The 20,340-nt window shown below is 53.6% G+C and overlaps 1 protein-coding gene across 2 annotated transcripts in view; it reads right to left on the reverse strand.

Moving 5' to 3' along the window:
• Nucleotides 1–20,340, reverse strand: part of SORL1 (sortilin related receptor 1) — a 165,537-nt gene that overhangs the window by 106,367 nt on the left and 38,830 nt on the right. For both annotated transcript variants that reach the window (XM_080649599.1, XM_080649598.1), the window contains exons 6-12: nucleotides 17,824–18,004; nucleotides 14,599–14,700; nucleotides 13,307–13,476; nucleotides 11,318–11,510; nucleotides 9,185–9,302; nucleotides 8,903–8,976; nucleotides 6,825–6,913 (exon numbers count right to left, since the gene is read on the reverse strand). In XM_080649599.1, coding sequence (XP_080505725.1) covers nucleotides 6,825–6,913; nucleotides 8,903–8,976; nucleotides 9,185–9,302; nucleotides 11,318–11,510; nucleotides 13,307–13,476; nucleotides 14,599–14,700; nucleotides 17,824–18,004 — 927 coding nt within the window. The remainder of the gene's footprint in view (nucleotides 1–6,824; nucleotides 6,914–8,902; nucleotides 8,977–9,184; nucleotides 9,303–11,317; nucleotides 11,511–13,306; nucleotides 13,477–14,598; nucleotides 14,701–17,823; nucleotides 18,005–20,340) is intronic.

Genomic DNA, 20,340 nt, shown 5'->3' on the forward strand with positions numbered 1-20,340 from the left:
GACCACGGGAGGGTGACTCTAGGGCATGTCCGGCCCGTCTCACCCAGTCCTGCCCCGCCGGCCACCTAATTAATTTCCTTTCAGTGTGCACAAATCCATGCAGCAGGGCACTAATGTGAACATAAAGAAGAAAAATGGTGATGGCAGAGAACGCACTGACTGAAGACAGAGCCCAGGGATCTAAATGGCACAAACACTGAGAGAGAAGGGAGGAGGAAATTCGTTTCTTATATTCAATGCCACCGAATAATGTTGAAAACAATGACAGAGTGAGAAACTGGCCATTCTGTAACCCAAAGTGTAATCACTGCTTCAGACGAGATCATCATTAGATACTCAAATCACTGGGTGAAACGAGCTGGGGACCGAATGTTCACATGGTGTAAAGAGGTCAACCCACAGATGAGTCGTTCGTTCCCAACAGGGAAGTGTAATTCTGAAACCCCTGTAATGAGCTCAGTATTAACAGCAGGAAAGGAGCGAAGGGAAGGCCAGAGCCTACAGGCACGTCCTCTGGGCAGCTTTCCCAGGAAGCTGCTATTTCACACTCCCCAGGGAACTACTGTCCACTCCCTGCAGGCCACAACCTAGGAGCAGAAATCACGGCTACACAAGGCAAGGCCAACGCAAGCCTGTGGACATTTGGGAATACACAGTCCCTAGAAAAAGGTGCTCGCTCTCTTGGCCCCTCTGATCCTGCAGAGCACACACACAATGGACGGGTGGACTGCAGTGGGGAACACGAGCTAAGCCAGCCCGATGCTGTCTTTCCCTCTTCTGTGCAGACACGGAATGTTCTGGAACCTCTGGGCAACAGCTTTAATCCTAGCTCTGCTGAAGCCAGAGCTACGCTTCCTCTATGGCAGGAAGAAGGGAGATGGGACCTTGGAAACCCAGGGATTTAACTCCATGCAAATAAGTGCCACTCATTCTCCCATGCAAGTCTCAGAAACTTCTTTTTCTCAGCACATCCCAAGAAGCCCATTTACCAGCAACCAGTGAGGACAAGGAGAGCGCTCCATGAATAAAAACTTCACAGAGACTCTTGTAAGAATCACAGCCTTCACCAAACTTGGCATCACTAATAGCAGGACCACCTGACACTATGTGCTGCCAATAAAGCACCACGGACAACAGTCATCTATGTGCTATTCTATCAATAAATCCAGAACTCGGGACACTCCGCATGACAACTGGTCTGGAGTCTTCAAAAAAAAAAAAAAAAAATCAAGGTCATAAAAAACAAACAGGAAAGGGAGAAGGTTTGCTATAGGTTAAGAGGTGTAACAGCCAAATGCAAGGAGTAACCCCTGACTGAGTCCTGGGATGGAAAAAGAAAGTAACACCGAGATCATGTGAACTTCCTTGTATGTGATAATGGCATGCTGACTGTATGGAAAAATACCTTTATGTATTGGAGAAGGACGGATGGATTGACAGACAGACAGGCTAGATAAATAGATGGGTGATAGACGGAAGTTGAGAAAATTTGCAATTGGTGATCCTAGGTGAAGTTACATGAGTGATCTTCATGTAATTCTTTTACCTTTTCCTGAGGTCCTAAAGACTAAAAAGTTGGAGGGAAAATATATGAGGAGGAAAGTCTCCAAGGCAGACTACATCAGGATGAAAAAGTGAGACCTTGAGAAACTGAGCAGCATCCAAGTAATTATAATAATTTTACTTATTTTTATTTTTTAAAATATATTTTTATTGATTTCAGAGAGGAAGGAAGAGGGAGAAAGAAAGAGAAATATCAATGATGAGAGAATCATTGATTGACTGCCTCCTGCAAGCCCCACACTGGGGATCTAGCCCACAACCTGGGCATGTGCCCTTGGCTGGAATCGAACCATGACCTCCTGGTTCACAGGTCAATGCTCAACCACTGAGCCATGCCGGCCAGGCTGTAATGATTTTAAATTATCACTTATACTAGAGGCCTGGTGCATGAAATCCATGCATGGGTGCAGTGCCTAGGCCTGGCCGGCAATTGAAATGCGAGCGTCTGGGGTGGAAGGGCAGGTGCCAGTTGACCTCTGGGCCCTGGGCAGCACCTGGGCCTCCAGGCCCCCGCGTGTCCCCCTCCACCTGAGTCATCGGGCCCCATCTGCGGGGTGATTGGGCTCCCGCCTGGCTCCCTCAGGGCCTGGGAGCCGGGCAGTGGCCCTACCCCCACTGAGACCGCTGGTCACCGTCTGCTGGGTGGTTGGGCCCCTCTTGCACCCACCTTGGCCTGGTGCCGCCCGCTCACCTGCTCCACCATCCCGCCGCAATCCCGCTCTCATTGGGGCCCGTTGGAGCTGGTAGCACTGCCACTGCCACCCGCTGCTAGTGCAGCATCACCGATGCCTGCCATGTTCCATGCCACCCCCTGGTGGTCAGCGCATGTCATAGCGAGCAGTCAAGGGGACAATTTGCATATTAGGCTTTTATTACATAGGAGGACTCAAAAGGAGAAGGAGAAAATGTGCCTATTTGCTTCATTACCCAGGAAGCTGGTGAGATGTTCAACATGAGAAACCACTCAATTAGATCTTTCATTAGAATCACAGAGATACTGCAGTTCCTCTTAGGTCCCAATTATATACAAAACTTTTCCTTTCACTTTTCACATGTTTCTGAAATTTCAGTTTTACTCACTCAGGATCTTAATCCTTGACATAAATCTGTTCATGGCATCATTTGATGCATGCACTTCCTCTCATACTGAGATTACCAGAACTGGTACTTCTGCAAGAAGGCTACGCGCTAAACCACTCAGCGGTTTGCAAGGCAACACAAGAATGTCGAGAGGGACGGACTGATCTCCTCTTTGCAGGTCGTCTAAAGAGGATAACTCCTCGTCTGGCGGATATGCTTTGGGTTTGAGATAATTCTGAAGCCGACATGGGAGTAAATTAACTCCTTCAGTCTCCTGCACCATGTGACGTGCTCAGGTATCACATCTAAGAAAATTCACACGAACTCGGTGTTACTTATGGACTATTGATTTTTCCTTGGTTCCATATTATTGTAGCTACTTTCTTTTTCCAGTTCAGGATTCAGTCAAGGATTACTCATTGCATTCGGCTGTTACACCTCTTTAGTCTCTTAACCTAGAGCAAGTCTTAGTACCACTTTCAGCACTTTCATTGATTTTAGAGACAAGAAAGGGAGGGAGAGTAAGAGAGATCGCATCAAAACATCCATCAGCTGCCTCCCATCAGCTGCCTCCTGTACGCACCCCGACCAGAGATCAAACCCACAACCTGGGTATGTGCCCTCACCAGGAATCAAACCCGTTGCCACTTCTGAAGCAGGGTAATGACCGACAACGTTATTTTTTAGAAGACTCTTCGTGGACCACACAGTTAAATACATTCATGGCCAGGGAAACAAACAAATCCCAAGTGGGCTGATAGATGGTTTGATCTCAACCCAAAATAAGACATCTAGTTCCCATGAGCTGGACCCATTTGTCAGGGAGCCGCATAAAAACAAGAAGGAAGGCAGAGCTATCAGATCTGCAAAGGGAACTGGCTCGTTACACAGATAATACAACGAATGCCAACCACAGTGGAAACGGTAAGAACACTGCTCCTTTCTAACTCAGCGGTGGGGAACCCACATGAGGGTGAGAAGGAGGGGTGCGGCGGCTCCCTGAAGCTCTCCCAGGAAGCGTAACCATGTCAACCATTAACCACTGCCTCCCACACCCCGAAGCTGCAGCGCTGCCTCCAGAACTCAGGTCCGAACTGTGCTCCTGGTGGCCTCCCCAGTGCCCTCTCTGGGCTCCCAGAGGGAACTTTTCCAAACCGGAAGCCGCCTGGAGGAGAGTGGCATTTGTGCAAGTACAAAGGGTTCTCAGTGGCCACCAACAGCGCATCCCCCTGCCAGGCACCCAGCAGAGAATGGACACCGATGCCGTCCTTCACAACCAAGTCAGCAACCTGCCTGGGTCCTTGGGGTCAGTGCACAGACACAGTCCTCAGTGGGCAGGAACCCTGCCCTGAGCAGGTCCTGACAGCGTGCTGCGCGGGGGAGGGAGCGAATGCCCCAGTGGGCTCTGATTTACCATTTCAGACATGTCCACAGGAGCAAAACAAAGCACCCACTTTTTGTCTCAATTTCAGTTCACACTGACAAAGGTCACAGCCTCAGGGAGAACCGGGCAGAAGCTGAAACAAGTAATAGTCACTCTTAGTTATCTGTGCTCACCAGGAAGAGAAAGACACGGGTAATTTAAAAGAACAACGCAACAATCACTTTGGGCGGTGTCCCCACTAAACCTTAGCAGAGTTTGTGATGTTACTCTGCTTCCTCCCTAAGGCTTTGGGTCACAAAGCTTCCTTTCAAAACAGGCCCTTTCTGCCCGGCTGGCGTGGCTCAGTGGGTGAGCATCGACCTATGAACCAGGAGGTTGATTCCCAGTCAGGGCACATGCCCAGGTTGTGGGTTCGATCCCCAGTAGGGGGCGTGCAGGAGGCAGCCGATCAATGATTCTCATCTTTATGTTTCTATCTCTCCCTCCCTCTCCCTTCCTCTCTGAAATCAATAAAAACATATTAAAAAAACAAAAACAAAAACACATTCCCTTCATCTAGCCTCTTTCTCCATCCAGCTGGCTCAAAACACAACAGTCACAGTGGACACAGGAAGTTCCCGAACGATGCCTCCCTCACCTTCGTATCCTTGGTTCCTAGAACACCTGGTTCGTTACAGATGTTCAACAAATGCTGGTGCACCTGTCCTGAGATTCTGCCTAACAGATAAGCCCCCGTTCCAGCTTGGGCCCTGACCACTGACCGTCACGCTCATGGTATTCTTTGTGCGAATGAATAAGGAATTGGGCATGTAATTAAAAGGAAGTGACAAAAGGAGTCAGTTGGTGGTCAATGGCAAATTAATGAGACGGCCAATGAATGCTGCAAAACTCAGGAGCGAGCGATGGCTGTGGAGGAGACCCGGCTCAAGAGTCCTGGAGCCTCAGACGCCTCTGGCATCCAGGGGGGCCAGCAGCCTTCACGCAAGCCTGGATGGCGATGTGGTCTGAGGATGTGAACTGACTGCAGTGTTACTTCCTGCATCTCAGCTGAGGAAGCTGCCAGCACGCAGCACCAGGGCAAAAGCAGAGCCGTGGGAGAAGCAAAAGAACTGTGAGCAACAGACCGAGTCAGTGCCAGGTGGCCACACAGATCAGGCCAAGTTCAGACTGATATCTGGGACCCGTGCACCTGTCAATAGAGGCATCATATTTGCAAATACCTAAATCATACACACTGACACCTCCAATGGGCCATGCAAACAGAACAATGCTACCGTGTCCGTGGTCCCCACAGTCCACAGCGAGCCACTTCTAAGTGTCCAGGAGGCAGTGGCGCCCACCACAGGTTTTCCTGGTCACATCTAGCACCAGCTGGTGCCGCCAGGACCCTGCTCCCTGAGCCCCGGCAGGAGGTGGGGACAGGAGTCTCATGACCACTCAGGGAAGCCAGCTTGGAGTGCAAATGGAACCTGCAGAAGCTACACTCAGAACACCGGGCACCGACCACGGTCTGCCGGCCACGGGAAGAATAAACGTGTTCCTAGGAAGCCAGACTATGTCCCTACTCTGTTTCTCTCAGTCGTTGCCCAACACCACACACAGCAGGAGCTCCATCAGACATGGGGAACAGCCTACTCGTCACTGGACACACTGCCTCACAGGATCCGTGCTGGCTGAATGGGTGGGATGGGAATTAATAAGCTGATGGTAAATAGATGGCAGCTACGTGTGGGGAGAAGTGTGCTCTGTGGCTGCCTCATCTGAGCCAGTGCCATCCGAATGTAGATACCAAGTGCCACGCACACAGCCTCTCTGTGGGCAGTGCCCACGGCCCAGGACCGTGCGGGCCACGCCGGTCACTGGGACCTGGCTTCTCTCTGCCCCAAAGCTGGGCTGCCCGGCACATGCCAAATTCACCACAGGGGAACCATCTGCTGAGATCCCTTCTGCAAACCATCTGCCGCTCTCAGTGCCGGGCCTGCTCCTAGCAGGCTCTCCTCCCTGCACTGAGCATGACGGGCACCAACGCCCCTCCACCTCTTCCAGGATCCCCCACACGGGTGTTCCGCCAAGCAGGGCAGTGAGGGCCAGTTTCCCCAACCTAATGCGGACAGAATTCACTTCCGTCCTCAGGGACAAAAGCAATCAAAGGACTGGTCTTGATAAAATCAGACTTCAGGGGGCAGAAGTTCCAAACTCCCGACATTTTTGCTTTTCGGAGCAACATATGGAAAAGAGTGTAGAACATAATTTAAAGACCCGAGTGCCAGTCTCCCTGTCGCTAATGAACAGGAGATGCTGGGCAAGTCATTTTATGTGGCTGAGCCTCGGTTTCCCGTCTTTAAAATGATGTGGTTACCCCAACTGTCCCCTCTAAAACCAAATGTATGACTACAAAGTCAACTGGCCATCAATTTGCATGAACCCTAAAATCATTGCTCACGGATCGTGATTCCTTATTGTTGCGGCTGTATGAGTAAATGTCCGTCGTGTGGAACACACAGGGCAATGGAAAGCAATGTGAAGAGTCGGCAGTTTATTGTGAAATCCTGAGTGACTTATACGTAAACGGAGCTGTACCTTTCAAATCAGTAAGAGTATCTCATTACTCCTCGTGGCACCCGGGGGCTGGGACGGGCAGGTCTTTACTCCTATTGTGTGAAAGCGAAGCTCAGGGTTTCTCCACGTCACGGCTGTGCTGTCACACCCAGTGCGGCCGAGAGGCCGGTCATCACCAGACTCGGGTGCTCTGGGAGGACCGTGTGGGGTTAAAAGAGAAGCTTCCTCAGACACTTACTTCAGCTCGTTGGTTTCCACGCCCTGGGCGATGGCCACGATGATGCCGCCGTGGTCCCCCCAGGTGTAGTAGTGAGGGCCGGGCAGCGCCTGGAAGGAGGACAGCGCTGACATCACTGTGGGGAGTGACGAGCAGAATGCACACAACACACACACGCATGCATGCCACACACACTCAGACACATCCATGTGCATGCACACATGTACACAGCACACATGCAGAGGCATACTTGCCACATGTGTGCGCACGCGCGCGCGCACACACACACACACACACACACACACACACACAGGCAGTATCCGGGTCTCCAACCTATCAGCTACAGGTGAGGTGTGTGGCAGTTCTCTGTAACTGAAAAGCCAAGCAATGGGGGGCTGTATGACTATCTATATACTAGAGGCCCAGTGCACAAAACTCGTACACTGGGGCGGGGGTCCCTCAGCCCTGCCTGCACCCTCTCGCAGTCTGGGACCCCTCACACCTTACCGCCCGCCTGCTCGCTGCTCCTTATCGCTTGGCTTGCTGCTCCTTAGCGCTGCCGCGGACCCACCTCCGCTGCTGCGCTCACCAGCCTTGAGCCCGGCTTCCGGCTGAGCACTGCTCCCCTTGTGGGAGCGCACTGACCACCAGGGGGCAGTTCCTGTGTTGAGCATCTGCCCCCTGGTGGTCAGTGCGCAACACAGCGACCGGTTGTTTCACCATTTGGTCCATTTGCGTGTTGGGCTTTTATTACATAGGATTGCGTGTATAAATATGAACGTGCACATGGCATTCCCAATAAGCAGTGCCATGAGGATGGGACCTATGCATGAGCTCTTGTGAGAGCTCCACATCCCTCCGGACATCACGCTCAGCCTGCAGGCGGCGCTCTGACCGAGGCTTTGACTGCGTTCTGGGGGCTCCCCTCCCTCCCTACCCCACGTACAGCAGGGCGCCTCGGAAAGCACCCCCACCGAATGAGAGCAGAGGCACTCCCCTGGCCCTTGTCAGTCAGGCAGCTGGTGAAGAACTTCCTTTTTACAAGTTTGGGAATTCCCTAATGTCCAAGGCTAGAGAACTCGCTGTGCCCTCAGAAGCGGTATAACCAGCGCCTAAGGACACACGTTCATTACACAAGCCTAAGGCAAAGCCGGCTTCTCCACAGAACGCGCAGCAAGCACCTGCAGGTCACAGCTCAGGGACGAGGCTTGATTCCAACGCCAACGATACACCAAAGCAGTAAATGAGGAGGCGTGGGCCTGACACCACGACGACTGCGCCATCGTTTCCTAACAGATCAGCACCTATTTACTGAACACCCACACCCTGCCAGGCACTACGAGGCCCCGGGACAAAAAAGTGAGCAGCCCTGGCTGGTCTGGCGCAGTGGATAGAGCATCGGCCTGCAGACTGAAGAGTCCCGGGTTCGATTCCGATCAAAGGTACATGCCTGGGTTGCGGGCTCAATCCCCTCGTGTGGGGGCGTGCAGGAGGCAGCCGATCGATGATTGTCTCTCATCACTGATGTTTCTCTCTCTCCCCCTCTCCCTTCCTCTCTGAAATCAATAAAAATATATTTTTTTAAAGCGAGCAACACAGACATTGCCTTGTGCTCAGGGAACTTATAACCTTAGAACATTTGTTTCTTTAAGTCTGTTTTGTTTTGTTTTTTAATATAGTTTTATTGATCTCAGAGAGGAAGGGAGAGGTAGAGAGAGAGAGAAGCATCAATGATGAGAGTCATTGATTGGCTACCTCTTGCACGCCCCCTACTGGGGATCGAGCCCGCAACCCAGGCATGTGCCCTTGACTGGAATCGAACCCGGGACCCTTCAGTCCACAGGCTGACGCTCTGTCCGCTGAGCACACCAGCCAGGTCCACTCTGTTTTGATTCAAAGTAGCATTTTTGCAGAACCCCAAGCACACTACAAGGCGTGGTGCAGATCAGGCGGCTGCCCCTCAGGGGGGCGCCAGGTGTTTCTCTGTTTATCGTCACAGGTTCCATCAGAGGTGGAATGGGAGCCTGCACCACAAGCATGCGCATCCCTGACATGCTGGCTCAGTGCACATGCTCACACAAGACCCGAGGTGGCCTGACCTCGCGCCACCGGGCGCCCGCGCTGCTGGAGACGTACACGCTCATCTTGCTGGCCAAGTTCTTTCCCACTGAGCCTGAAACACAAGAGGAACAATGACTTTTTATTTCAAGACTATGTCAGGTAACCAACACCCGTCCAACTGGAAATTCTGAGCAGGATCCAGCAACTAAGAATGTCCTGAAACCACAGAACAGCAGTTACTGCGGCAGATGGTGGTGGCCACGATGCAGCCGGCTGCACGCGAGAACAGCTTACCCAGAGAGAACAGGCAGAGCACTTACCGGTGGCAAGAATGAGACCAGGAGCCGACTCCTTGGACAGGATGGGCATCCGCCGCAGCTGGAGGCTGAGCAGCTGGCTGAGCCGCTGGGCCAGGTGCAGGGAGCAGCCCTGGGACAGCTACAAACACAAGTTCCAGGCTCTGTCAGCAAGTGGCGCGAAGCCTACGTCTCCCCGAGACACCGGAGCCTGGGTGGGCACTGCAGCCCGAGGCAGAGGAAGGGGGCCTGGCCCACAGGACAGTCCCAGCCGCTGCCCCACACTGCACCGACGGCAGGACCTGCTGAGCCAGCAGGTGCCTCTCACGGAGAGGAGCAAAGTGCTGAAGAGTCCGCTGGGACTCAGCAAAACAGCAACCAGAGATCAGCATCAACTCCAGGAGACGGGAGGCACCAATCTCTCCACATCCCCAGGGATTCTCCGGAGAGCCCCAGGCAGACGGCGTTGAGTCGAGGCACCGAAGTAGCCACAATAAATGTTTCAAGAGTGCCACATCTGAACAAAGCACAACGCCTACAGATTTCACCCAAGACTTCAAGTTCTTTAAACCGACCTGCATCACTTGCGCTGCAGGCTTAGGTTCTGCAAACAAGGCCTTCTGCCGTAGGGGCATGCCTGACACTCTTGGCCAGAAATGGTTATCAGATGTGTTCTGGACAGGATCACTCTGTGGGTGCTTACGGACGGTCAAAACTGTGACCTGGTTTGCGGGATATACCATTTTTTTTATAATAAAACGGTCACTAACAAATATCCATCTGGCTAGCATCACAGTTAGGCAAGTGAAAACTACAGCAAATCAAGTTGGGTCCCAAAGAAATATCTGCCAACCTCTTCCACCTTTCTCCTTTTCTTTCACCACCTAAAATCAGAAGGAGAAACTAAAAGCAGAGGAATGGTCATACGGTTCATTCGTAAAGTGATCAGTCCATGACACAGGAAGCTGACTCTTAGCAATGCCATTAGTTCTCTATAACCAGGCATAGACCCACCACATGCTGAAAACCTGCCCCATTCACATCTGACTCATGCCCAGCTCAGAGATCTCGAAGACACTACTGAGAAAATGAGGGTCTGCACGTACTGTTATCCTGCCTCTGTGCAAAGTTAGATGTGATGTGTTCAGTCAAGAGTTGGTGCAAATCAGAAGGTAAATCAGGAAGTACATTTTTGAGCAAAATGTCCAAAGAAGTTTTCCCCAGGACCACAGATACCACAGGTATATATTTAACCACAGACAAACCAAATTCAATAATCCAAAAGACCAAGTAACTGTCTCACTAAAATGTTATTTCTCCCAAAATCAGCACTACTTGTTTTTATCTGAGCCCCTGTCCGCCCACCTCACACCCTGGGTCCCGTACGTGAGATGAACACAGAGCTGCAGTGATTGGATAGAGCCAGGGACCATACCTGTGCTTTTGCGGGAAAAGAAAGGAGTTGCTGGTATACAGGACTATTTAATGGGACCAAATAATGCATTTCAGTACCCTTAACTTTTCTGAGGAAGCCACAGACAGATAAAATCATACAATCCTAAATTATATGCAGAGAGGGATTTTAAAAGAAATTCTATAGAAATAACTTCCGATGGGAGAGGTTGACAGATGTTCTTGGTGCAAAGCACCATGGTGCCCCAGTCATGTCTGATAGCACGTATCAGCCAGAAGAAATGCCAACAGCACACGTCCTGAGAGCTCAGAGCAGATCAGGGAAGAGTGCTCTATAGAAACAGCAGAAGCAAACATGAGACTTTCATTTCATTCCTACATGCCTACAGGCACTTCATAATGGGATGTGTGAGCCTGCTGGCTCTCACACTCTGGAGTCACAGGCCCTCCACTTCATTTCCTCGCCTCCCTTCCATCACTTCAACTGCTGAGAACTCAGTTTCAGAGGTATGATGTCATCTGAAGAAAGAAATGCAGTGTGAGCGAATGTTGAGACAGCAGCTCACGGGGGCCAGCAGCTCGCTGTCCAGGATCGCAGAGCTCCTCGAGCTCACCCTGTCCGTGGTGCCCTGTGTGTCCGTGACGGCACCTCAGTGTGCCTCGTACGGAGTTTGGGAACTGTATGTGTAGAACGACAGGTAACGCTTTGTAGTAAAAAGCCAACTGAGAGGAACACACCCATACCTCACAATCGATTTTTTCTCCATATCCCGTGACAGCCGGCGGCTGCAGAAACTCCCAGGTGCCCCCTTTGTCAAAGGTGATGACTGATCTCATGTTCTCCTCCTTCATGGAGCCGCTCATCAGGGTGGCGATGTAGACGCCCTGCAGCCCTTCCACGCGGTGGAAGTCAGCAAATGGCTCACTCGCAAAATACCTACAGAGAATACGAACAGCAGCGGCGTGACGTGCTGCTCCTCAGGATGCTTCTGTTTAAAGAACATCAAGTGTAACCATTGTAAGCTGCACAATCCAGTCGCATTGGTGGCCTCTGGCCTCCTCCTTCTCTCATCCAATCTGTCAGCACACCTATTAGCAAATGGTCAGAATGTGACCGTTCCTATTATCAGCACTGCCCTGGCCCGGCCCGCCCACAGCCTCCGCCACTGGCCCGGCCCGCCCACAGCCTCCTCCACTGGCCCGGCCCGCCCACAGCCTCCTCCACTGGCCCGGCCCGCCCACAGCCTCCTCCACTGGCCCAGTCCGCCCACAGCCGCCTCCCTGACCTAGGTTTCTGCGACATTTTTACAATGCTTCTCTGGCTTGCACTCTTACCACCTCCAGTGGTCTGATTCCAGACAGCAGTGAGTTTGGTTTTAAAAGATAAGTCACTTTAGCAGCAGACACACTAAAATTGGAAGTACTGAGATTAGCACGGCCCCCACAAAAGGATGACATGCAAACTCACGAAGGGTTCCATTACGGTCTGTTTTGGTTGAATGCACTTTTCTTTATATAATGCAATTCATTAACTTTTAAATGGTAAACAAAATAATGTCCACCTTCTGCTCAAAACCCTGCATTCTACTAAGAAGGAAAAAATTAAACGTCTTCCATCCCCTTTAAGGCCCTACACAACCTATGCCCTGCTGCCTCTGAATCGCGTGGATTCTCTCTCCCTCCTTCAGTTTGCGCCTCCCCGGCCTCCTCACCGGTCCTAAAGTAAACCAACAGAGTCCCCAGTTAGTCAAGGTCCCTGCTATTCCCTGTGGCCGCAGCTCAGTCCAGGTGTCTGCCTGGCTCCCTCCTCCTGTAACTCAGGTACCTGCTAACCGTGACCTCCTCAACAGACTTCCAGGATCCGCCAACATAAAACGATACCCACGTAAACCTCTCCTGGTCGTCAGCACTCACCAGGGCCAGGCACGTGACGAATCTGTTTCTATTCCGCCTTCTCCTAAGGAGGACAGAAGTTCCCTGCACAGGGACCTCGCTGCTGTACTGAAAACCGGGTCTGGCTCTGGGCAGCAGCGCCCTTGCCTTGAATGAACTGCTGACTAAATGAGCTGCCAGCCTGGAGGGTCAGTGGACGTGGACAGCGGGACGTGCCCTCTGACCCGGAGCCACAGCTCTAGAGCCAGACCTCCCGCAGACCCGTCGTCAACTTCGCCCGAGGACACTTTCCAAGAGCAGAGGGGACCCGAATCAGTCGGGCATCTCCCCGAAGTCTGGCTGTGATAGGACAAAGGAGAGCAAGTGACCTGGTGGCACTCAGGGATCGGTGCGCCCACGCACCACGGCCCTGAACCCCAGCCCCAGGGCCTTCCGAAGCACAGAGAGCCCATCATTGCAGAACAATGAGCTCACCAGGTGATTTACTGATAAAGGATCAATGACGTTAGTGTCCTTACAAAGACAGAACAATACCTCACACCAAACCAGACACCTCAACAAGGGGCTGAGTGAGAGGCGGACAGGGTCTCAGATACTGAATGGCGCCTACAGCAGCGGTGCTCAGCCTGGGCATCAGCTAACACCACCTGGGACCACACCCCAAACCAGTCAAACTACCATCTCTGGGACCGTGAGCCAGGAGGCAGGGGTTGTTGAAAACACCCACAAATGAGTGCAAATGTGCAGCTATTGTTGAAAACCAACAATGAGAGGCCAGTCCTGTGGCTCTCAGAAGGGGGCCCTGTGGCTCTCAGAAGCAGGCAGGACTCGGGTCCTCACCTGACCAGCGTGTCACTGCCGGCCCCGGCCGGGCTGTAGTAGAGCACGTTCTCCAGGGACAGGGAAAAGCGCAGCCCCTCCGCCTCGGAGATGTACAAGTCCGTGCGGTTGTCACCGTGACTGACACACACAAACACCTGGTCCTCGGAGGCGTCCGCCACGTAGTACTCCTGGGGATGAAAGGAAAGAACGCGTCAGCCACGCACGCACGTCCGGGCGCTCCCTCACACGGGGAGCAGGCTGGGAGCTTTTCTCTCCCAAATCCTAACCCTTCTGAACCGGACATCTGTGCCTCACGCAGCAGGCACTTAAATAAGTGCTCCTTCCTTCTTTCTCTGCATTTGAGTATGGTGGCATCGTTCTCGGGCCATACAAAATTATCACCTTAAAAACTGGCCTGCTGTACTTGGTCAAACATTTAATTAACTCACCACTAACGCCTTGGCAGGGCCAGACCCAATGATCTCGCAGCCCAAGCAGCCGCGGGGCGACGTTCCCCACCCTGGGCCCACAGAGAGTGAACGCTCCCCAAGCTCCTCCCTCCGGAGACCCGGAGGCTGCTCTGCCGCTGGAAGGGTGCCTGACTGGAAAATGGGTCACGAACGCCATATGTGACCTAAAAACCTCTTTTAGTTAACGAGGTCGCCCTCTTCCCCCTAAGACCTACCATCAGTGCAAAACGCAACCTAGATGATCATGAACGATCTTCCCTTTTCCTCCAAGGTGGCTGCAGGGAGCTGAGCCCGCAGGAAGCAAAGAGCAGCAGTGTTCCCACAGACACCCCGGAGCCCCAGCCTTCCACACCGACGGCCACCGTCAGGGCCCTCGGGGCTGCTCCCCCGGCGGCCACTTCTCTGACGACTCAGCCCCCTGACCTTTCCGAGCGACGCTATGTACCACACACACGGCCTCTGACTACACGTGGTCGCCGTAGGCTTCTCAGCCTCTGCACCTGAACGGCAGGGCCTGAATTTACACCTTTTCAAGCCAGAGTGTGTAACACAGCAGGTACTTAAGTAAGCGCTGCTGTCCGTGGGCACGGGCACGGGCCTGGCCTCTGCCCCGCGCTGCCCTCTCCCACTTACAGCAAACGCAGGCCCCTGTTCAGCTGCACTTCCCACGCTGCAGGAGAAACCCACCCCTGCCCAGAGCACAACGGCTCTCGAGACCTTTCTGGAAAGTGACTCAGGGAGCCTGGTCAGATGTCCACCTGACAGGACACCCCACAGCACCCCGTCCTGGCCCTGCAGGGAGCAGTGACCCTTCTTCCCAGCCCTCAAGAACCCACTTACGTTGATGGGATGTCTTGTGACAAACTGGGCTGCTTGCATGGGCTTCCGGCCAAAGGAGACCCAGAGCTGCACGGACGGCAGCTGCGGGCTGCCCAGGAGGTGCTGCCGAGGAAGAGGAGGACAGTCAACTGTGCTGCATTAGCCACTCAGAACACGTGCAAAAGGGGCCAGAGGCGTCGGACCCCTCGGATTCCACCTGAAGCACCCAACAAAGCTCGGCTGCAAAGACATGCTTTTCGCAGCATCGGCTCCGCTTTCTCCGAGACGGATCAGCAACAGAGTCTGGTCCTCCCGGTGCTAGCAGAGGAGGACGCTGCTGTGATGTGAGAGCGTGGGCTTGGGAGGGATGCAGCCCACCGCCGCGTAAGCAGAGAGAGGAGAGGAGAGGCCGTGGGATGAGGCTGAAGACAGGTGGGCAGAGCTTCCAGCCCAAACCACCACCAGGTGAGCGCAGCATGCACCAGGCATACAACCACAGTCTCTCCTCCCCCCAGTCCTACTTTCAGATGCTAAGGACACTTGACTGACAGGCTTTAACTGGTACCAAGAAGGGGGGAAATTTTCATTGATTCAATTTTTCCGTCTTTTAATACTTCTAAAATATGGTGTTTGTTTTGGGGTTTTTGGTAGAGAGTATTCCCCATGATGCTAACCATGTCCCATCGTGCTTTGCAGATATTAAACCACGGCTGGAACCATGAAAATGCATGTGAAAAACCAGTGAAGAGGAAATCACTACATCTCCCTGGTTCGCTTATTTTACTACAAAACGAGCAGCTGTATCGGACTAGGGCTTCTCCGTGGGTGGCTTTAAATGGCCCAGGAACCCGTGAGCCCGGACTGGGGCTTCTCCCTGGGTGGCTTTAAATGGCCCAGGAACCCCGTGAGCCCGGACTGTGGCTTCTCCCTGGGTGGCTTTAAATGGCCCAGGAACCCCGTGAGCCCGGACTGGGCCTTCTCCTTGGGTGGCTTTAAATGGCCCAGGAACCCGTGAGCCCGGACTGGGGCTTCTCCCTGGGTGGCTTTAAATGGCCCAGGAACCCGTGAGCCCGGACTGGGGCTTCTCCCTGGGTGGCTTTAAATGGCCCAGGAACCCGTGAGCCCGGACTGGGGCTTCTCCCTGGGTGGCTTTAAATGGCCCAGGAACCCGTGAGCCCGGACTGGGCCTTCTCCTTGGGTGGCTTTAAATGGCCCAGGAACCCGTGAGCCCGGACTGGGGCTTCTCCCTGGGTGGCTTTAAATGGCCCAGGAACCCCGTGAGCCCGGACTGTGGCTTCTCCCTGGGTGGCTTTAAATGGCCCAGGAACCCCGTGAGCCCGGACTGGGCCTTCTCCTTGGGTGGCTTTAAATGGCCCAGGAACCCGTGAGCCCGGACTGGGGCTTCTCCCTGGGTGGCTTTAAATGGCCCAGGAACCCGTGAGCCCGGACTGGGGCTTCTCCCTGGGTGGCTTTAAATGGCCCAGGAACCCGTGAGCCCACGCACAAGCATTTGGTGCAGACGCACTCATTCGTTTTGCTAGGGAGGGGCTATCCCTGTGCAGACTCCCAGTGATTCGGGAAAAGGGCGAGCAGCACAGGAAGGCTTTCTGTGGTGGTGCACTGCTGAGGGAGACACCTCCTCATGCAGACATCCTCACACGCTGGCCAGCAGACTCCCTGGAGGGCTGGGGTGGCTGCCTCCTCGATGGCTCACCGCTGTTCATTCTAGATTCCATCTTCCCATGGGACAAGGAGCACACCTGTGTCTCCTCACGGGGGCGCTGTGCTCACTGCTGCCTGTGAGCACCATGCGGAGAGCACGCTCTCAGACGCCTGGTCACCTCTGACTCCTCTGAGCAATGCACACACGTATTCAAACCACCACTGAACAAGTGTGAGAAGTCCTTTGTTTTAAAAAAGCCAGGGGAGAAATATAAAAGACTGCTTTTCAAAATGGCACCCTAAAAACCATGTTATAGTTAGTACTCAGCGTGGGACCAGTAAGGAAATGATGGACCTATTAAAAATGTAGCGTATTACCTGAATAAGAAAATAGTTCCCAGAAAAATATGTATAAATTCCAAAGTCCTACCAGCATGGCTTAGTGGTTGAGCATCAACCTATGAACCAGGAGACCAAGGTTCAATTCCTGGTCAGGGCACATGCCCAGGTTGCCAGCTCAATCCCCAGTGTGAGGCGTGCAGGAGGCAGCTGATCAATGATTCTCTCTCCTCACTGATGTTTCTATCTCTCTCTCCCTCTCCCTTCCTCTCTGAAATCAATAAAAATATATTTAAGAAAAGAAAACATTTCCCAAGGTATGCAGTGGGGAACCCCTCCTGCATCTAGCCACCCACATCTTCTCTCCTCATGCCAGCCTTACTCCCTCATTTCCCTGTTGGGGAGGCCTCTCTCCACCCAGAATCCCAAGGGCTTTGACCTGCTTCTGCCTGGCCAGCTGCCAATCACATAAATGAGGACCTGGAGGAAAACATCCCCTCTCTTGCCCTTGAGGGTAACAACGACAGGAAGCAGAGCAGCCTCCCGGTTACCAGGGGCCTCAGAGCCCAGGCCCCGGCCACGGGCTGCCATCAAGAAAGTGGGCTTCCACTCCCGGACGCAGGCCCGCGCTCTCAGCTGGGCTGTCCTCTCCCGGCCACAGGACAGTCTAGTGGCCACTTACAGCTTGATGCAGTAGCAAGGCAAGTCCTGTTGAATAATTAAGCTCTGTTAGATGAGCAAACACTCCATCTCAGCATCTGGCTCCAACCCATCAAATCAAGGGGAAATTTTCCCAAAGCCTGCGAGGTAAGCTGCTTAACAGCCGAAAGCTGAATTACTGCTTAACTCTCACCGGCCACTGACTCACATTCTGTGAGCCATGTAACTTAACGGGGGTCCAAAACTCACAGAGGAATCGGCCTAACGGAAAGGAAACCAGGCAGTGGAATTAAAGAAACACGCCACTGAGCGCGCCCCTCCTCTCTGAGTTCTTCTTATTGGGATTTCAAAGAAACGTGTTTGCAGAGGATGCATGGAAAACCACCAAATCTGGGAGCTTCTCCACTGCTCGAGCCCCGGGACCTGCCACACCCTCCGCCAGTGTCCGTCTGTGCCAGCACTGGCCAGTCCAGCACCCCGGCCGCGATCCAGCCCTGCTGGTGCGAGTTCACCCGCCTCCCCGCGGAACGCCAAGCCTCAGAGGGGAAACTCCGAGCAGTTCATTCCTCGGCACCTGCAACTTACCACCACCTTGGTGGCAAACATGTACTTGTCCCGAAGCTGGAAGTCTCTCACCGCCTCCAGGATCACCTCCTGGCTCTCCCGGGACTGGAAGAAGTCCGTGCTGCGGAGAACTGTGGAGTAACCAGAGGGCTCGTGCCGCTCCACGTAGAGGGTGTTTGGCTTGTCGTAGGGATCAATCCCCCTGGAAGAAAACAGTGTCGTCGTCACTTCCGTGTCATCAGCAGGCGGCAGCCAGACGCAGGGCCCGCCACCCGGGGACCAGGAAGTGCTGCCAACACTTCCCGCAGTTGCTCTCGGTTCCTCACAGCGTGGGGAAAAGGAGTGAACGATGGATGCTCGGGAATCAAGAAGTCCGGCTCGAGGCTGTCAGCACGTTTCTGGCCTCAAGTGACAAACCTCAGAGGAATGGAGGCGTTTGCCAGGGCGCTGCGTTCTCGGAAGGATAACTCAGGAGGAACCACACGAGGACCCGGTGAGGCACGTCCTTCCAAGCCCGCCCCCCCCCTCCTGCTCAGGCCACTGCTGCCGGCACCGGTGAGATGCGCTCCTGCCCTGCGGGTCTCCCTCACACCTCTGCGCACACTGACCCCCAGAAATGCACCGCGTCTCCCCGGCACGCGCCTTGTAGGATTTCAAGCTGTTTAATTCCTTTTATATGCGTTCAAACAAACGTAGGAAACTGCTTTGGTTGGATGGGTTCTGAATCAGTCCCCTTACCTTACACAGTCCTGCTTCTTATGTTATTTGACACTGAATAGACTCTGTTACAATGTATGGTGGTCCCCACACTGCATTCCTCTGAGCTTCCTAGAAGCACAAACGCCTTTAAAACCATGTCTTCTGTTCCTTTTTCCCCACAGGGCCCCTCCCTGAACTGACCCTTGCTGCACTGCGGCTACAGGCCATAATTCCAGGGGCTGTTCCAACTGGGAGCAGTACAGGGACGAGATCACACTACCCTGGAGGAGAACCTCGCACTGCTGTTCCCCAAATACGGCCCCAACAGCAGCCGAGGGGACCCACCTGTCCCGGCTCCTCACCCACCAAGCAGGCAGACCCGCACCAAGCAGGAGCGAGAACTGAGAGACCCCGCAGAGGTGAGGAAGGCAGAGCTCACGCACACGTGCCTGGAGTTCCTCCATGCGCACAGAGCTCGGATAATGAAGGTTAGGACACCAAACTCGAAGTTTCAAGATGCACTGCCAAGAGCATATTCTAAGGAAAAAAGAATGGCCCTGAACGGTGTGGCTCAGTGGATAGAGCGTCGGCCTGCGGACCGAAGGTTCGACTCCAGTCAAGGGCATGGACCTCAGCTGCAGGCTCCTCCCTGGCCCGGGCCCTGGTCTGCCTGGTCTGGGCTGTGCAGGAGGCAGCCCGTCGGTGCGTTTCTCTCACATTGATATTCCTGTCTTTCTCTCTCCTACTCTCCCCAAAAATCCATGAAAAAATATCCTCAGGCAACTATTAACAGAAAAAAAAGAAAGAAAAAAGAATGAAAGGAAAGAATAAGGGAAGGGGGAGGGAAGGGAAGGGAGAAGAGAGGAGAGGAGAGGGAAAGGAAAGGAAGGGAAGGGAAGGGAAAGTTGGGGAGAAAGAGAGAAAGGAGCTAAGAATAGGAGAATGGAAGAGCCTCTTTGCACAGGGAAGACGCCTTTGGCCCCGTAACCAGAAGGGTTTGGTCCTAACTGGGAGGCTCTGTGCAGTGAGGGTAGCCTGCTCTCTTCTTTTCCCCGGTTGGAAGCACCGATTCACGTACCTCCTCTGCTCTAGATGAGATGCAAATGAGCATGAGGCTGCGGGATATTTTTAAAAGGCAGAGAGGAAGGGACCTGGACTCAGAGTCTGCGGACAGCTCACCCCTGCTGTTCGGTCCTGGCCACAGCAGCCCGAGCTGGAGAGACAAAGCTGCGGCTTCAGCTCTGTAACGCAGACAGGGACCTCCCGTTCCTGAAAGCAGCTCCCCCTACGAGTTAGTGTTCTGCAGCCCTAGCCCCCGCTCCCTGACATTCACTCACACCTGCTTCCTCTTCGGTTTGCCTTCATCCGGAAAGCCCACGCCTTGCTCTACCTCCGCGTGGTCACCAGCCCTTGCCTGGCCTCCCCCGCGCCCTGGGACCAACTTACAGCCCTTCTGTGCTGCTCCCTGGGGATCCGGCCCCACCCACAGCTCCTCCGGTCCCATCTACCAGCCTCCAGCTCTGGGGAGCACACGAGGCAGGGTTCCAGCTCTCCTGCTGCTCCAGCTGCCCTGCCACTGCTCGGAGGGGTGGGATCGCACTCGCGCTTCCTGTGGGGAACCCCAGGGGGAAACCCTCCCCATGGCCTGAAACGCCCCGACACCAGTCATGCATCTATCTAACTGAGATGAGCCCGTCCTTCCCCTAAACCAGTGGTCGGCAAACTGCGGCTCTGTTGACTAATGAGTTTGCCGACCACTGCCCTAAACTATCTGCATGTCTGCACGCAGGCAGAGACTCCACACACTAATTCCCAAGCACAAAGCATCTCTGTTTAGTA

The sequence above is a fragment of the Plecotus auritus genome (assembly GCF_963455305.1).
Source record: "Plecotus auritus genome assembly, chromosome: 13".
In the NCBI taxonomy this organism is placed as follows: domain Eukaryota; kingdom Metazoa; phylum Chordata; class Mammalia; order Chiroptera; family Vespertilionidae; genus Plecotus; species Plecotus auritus.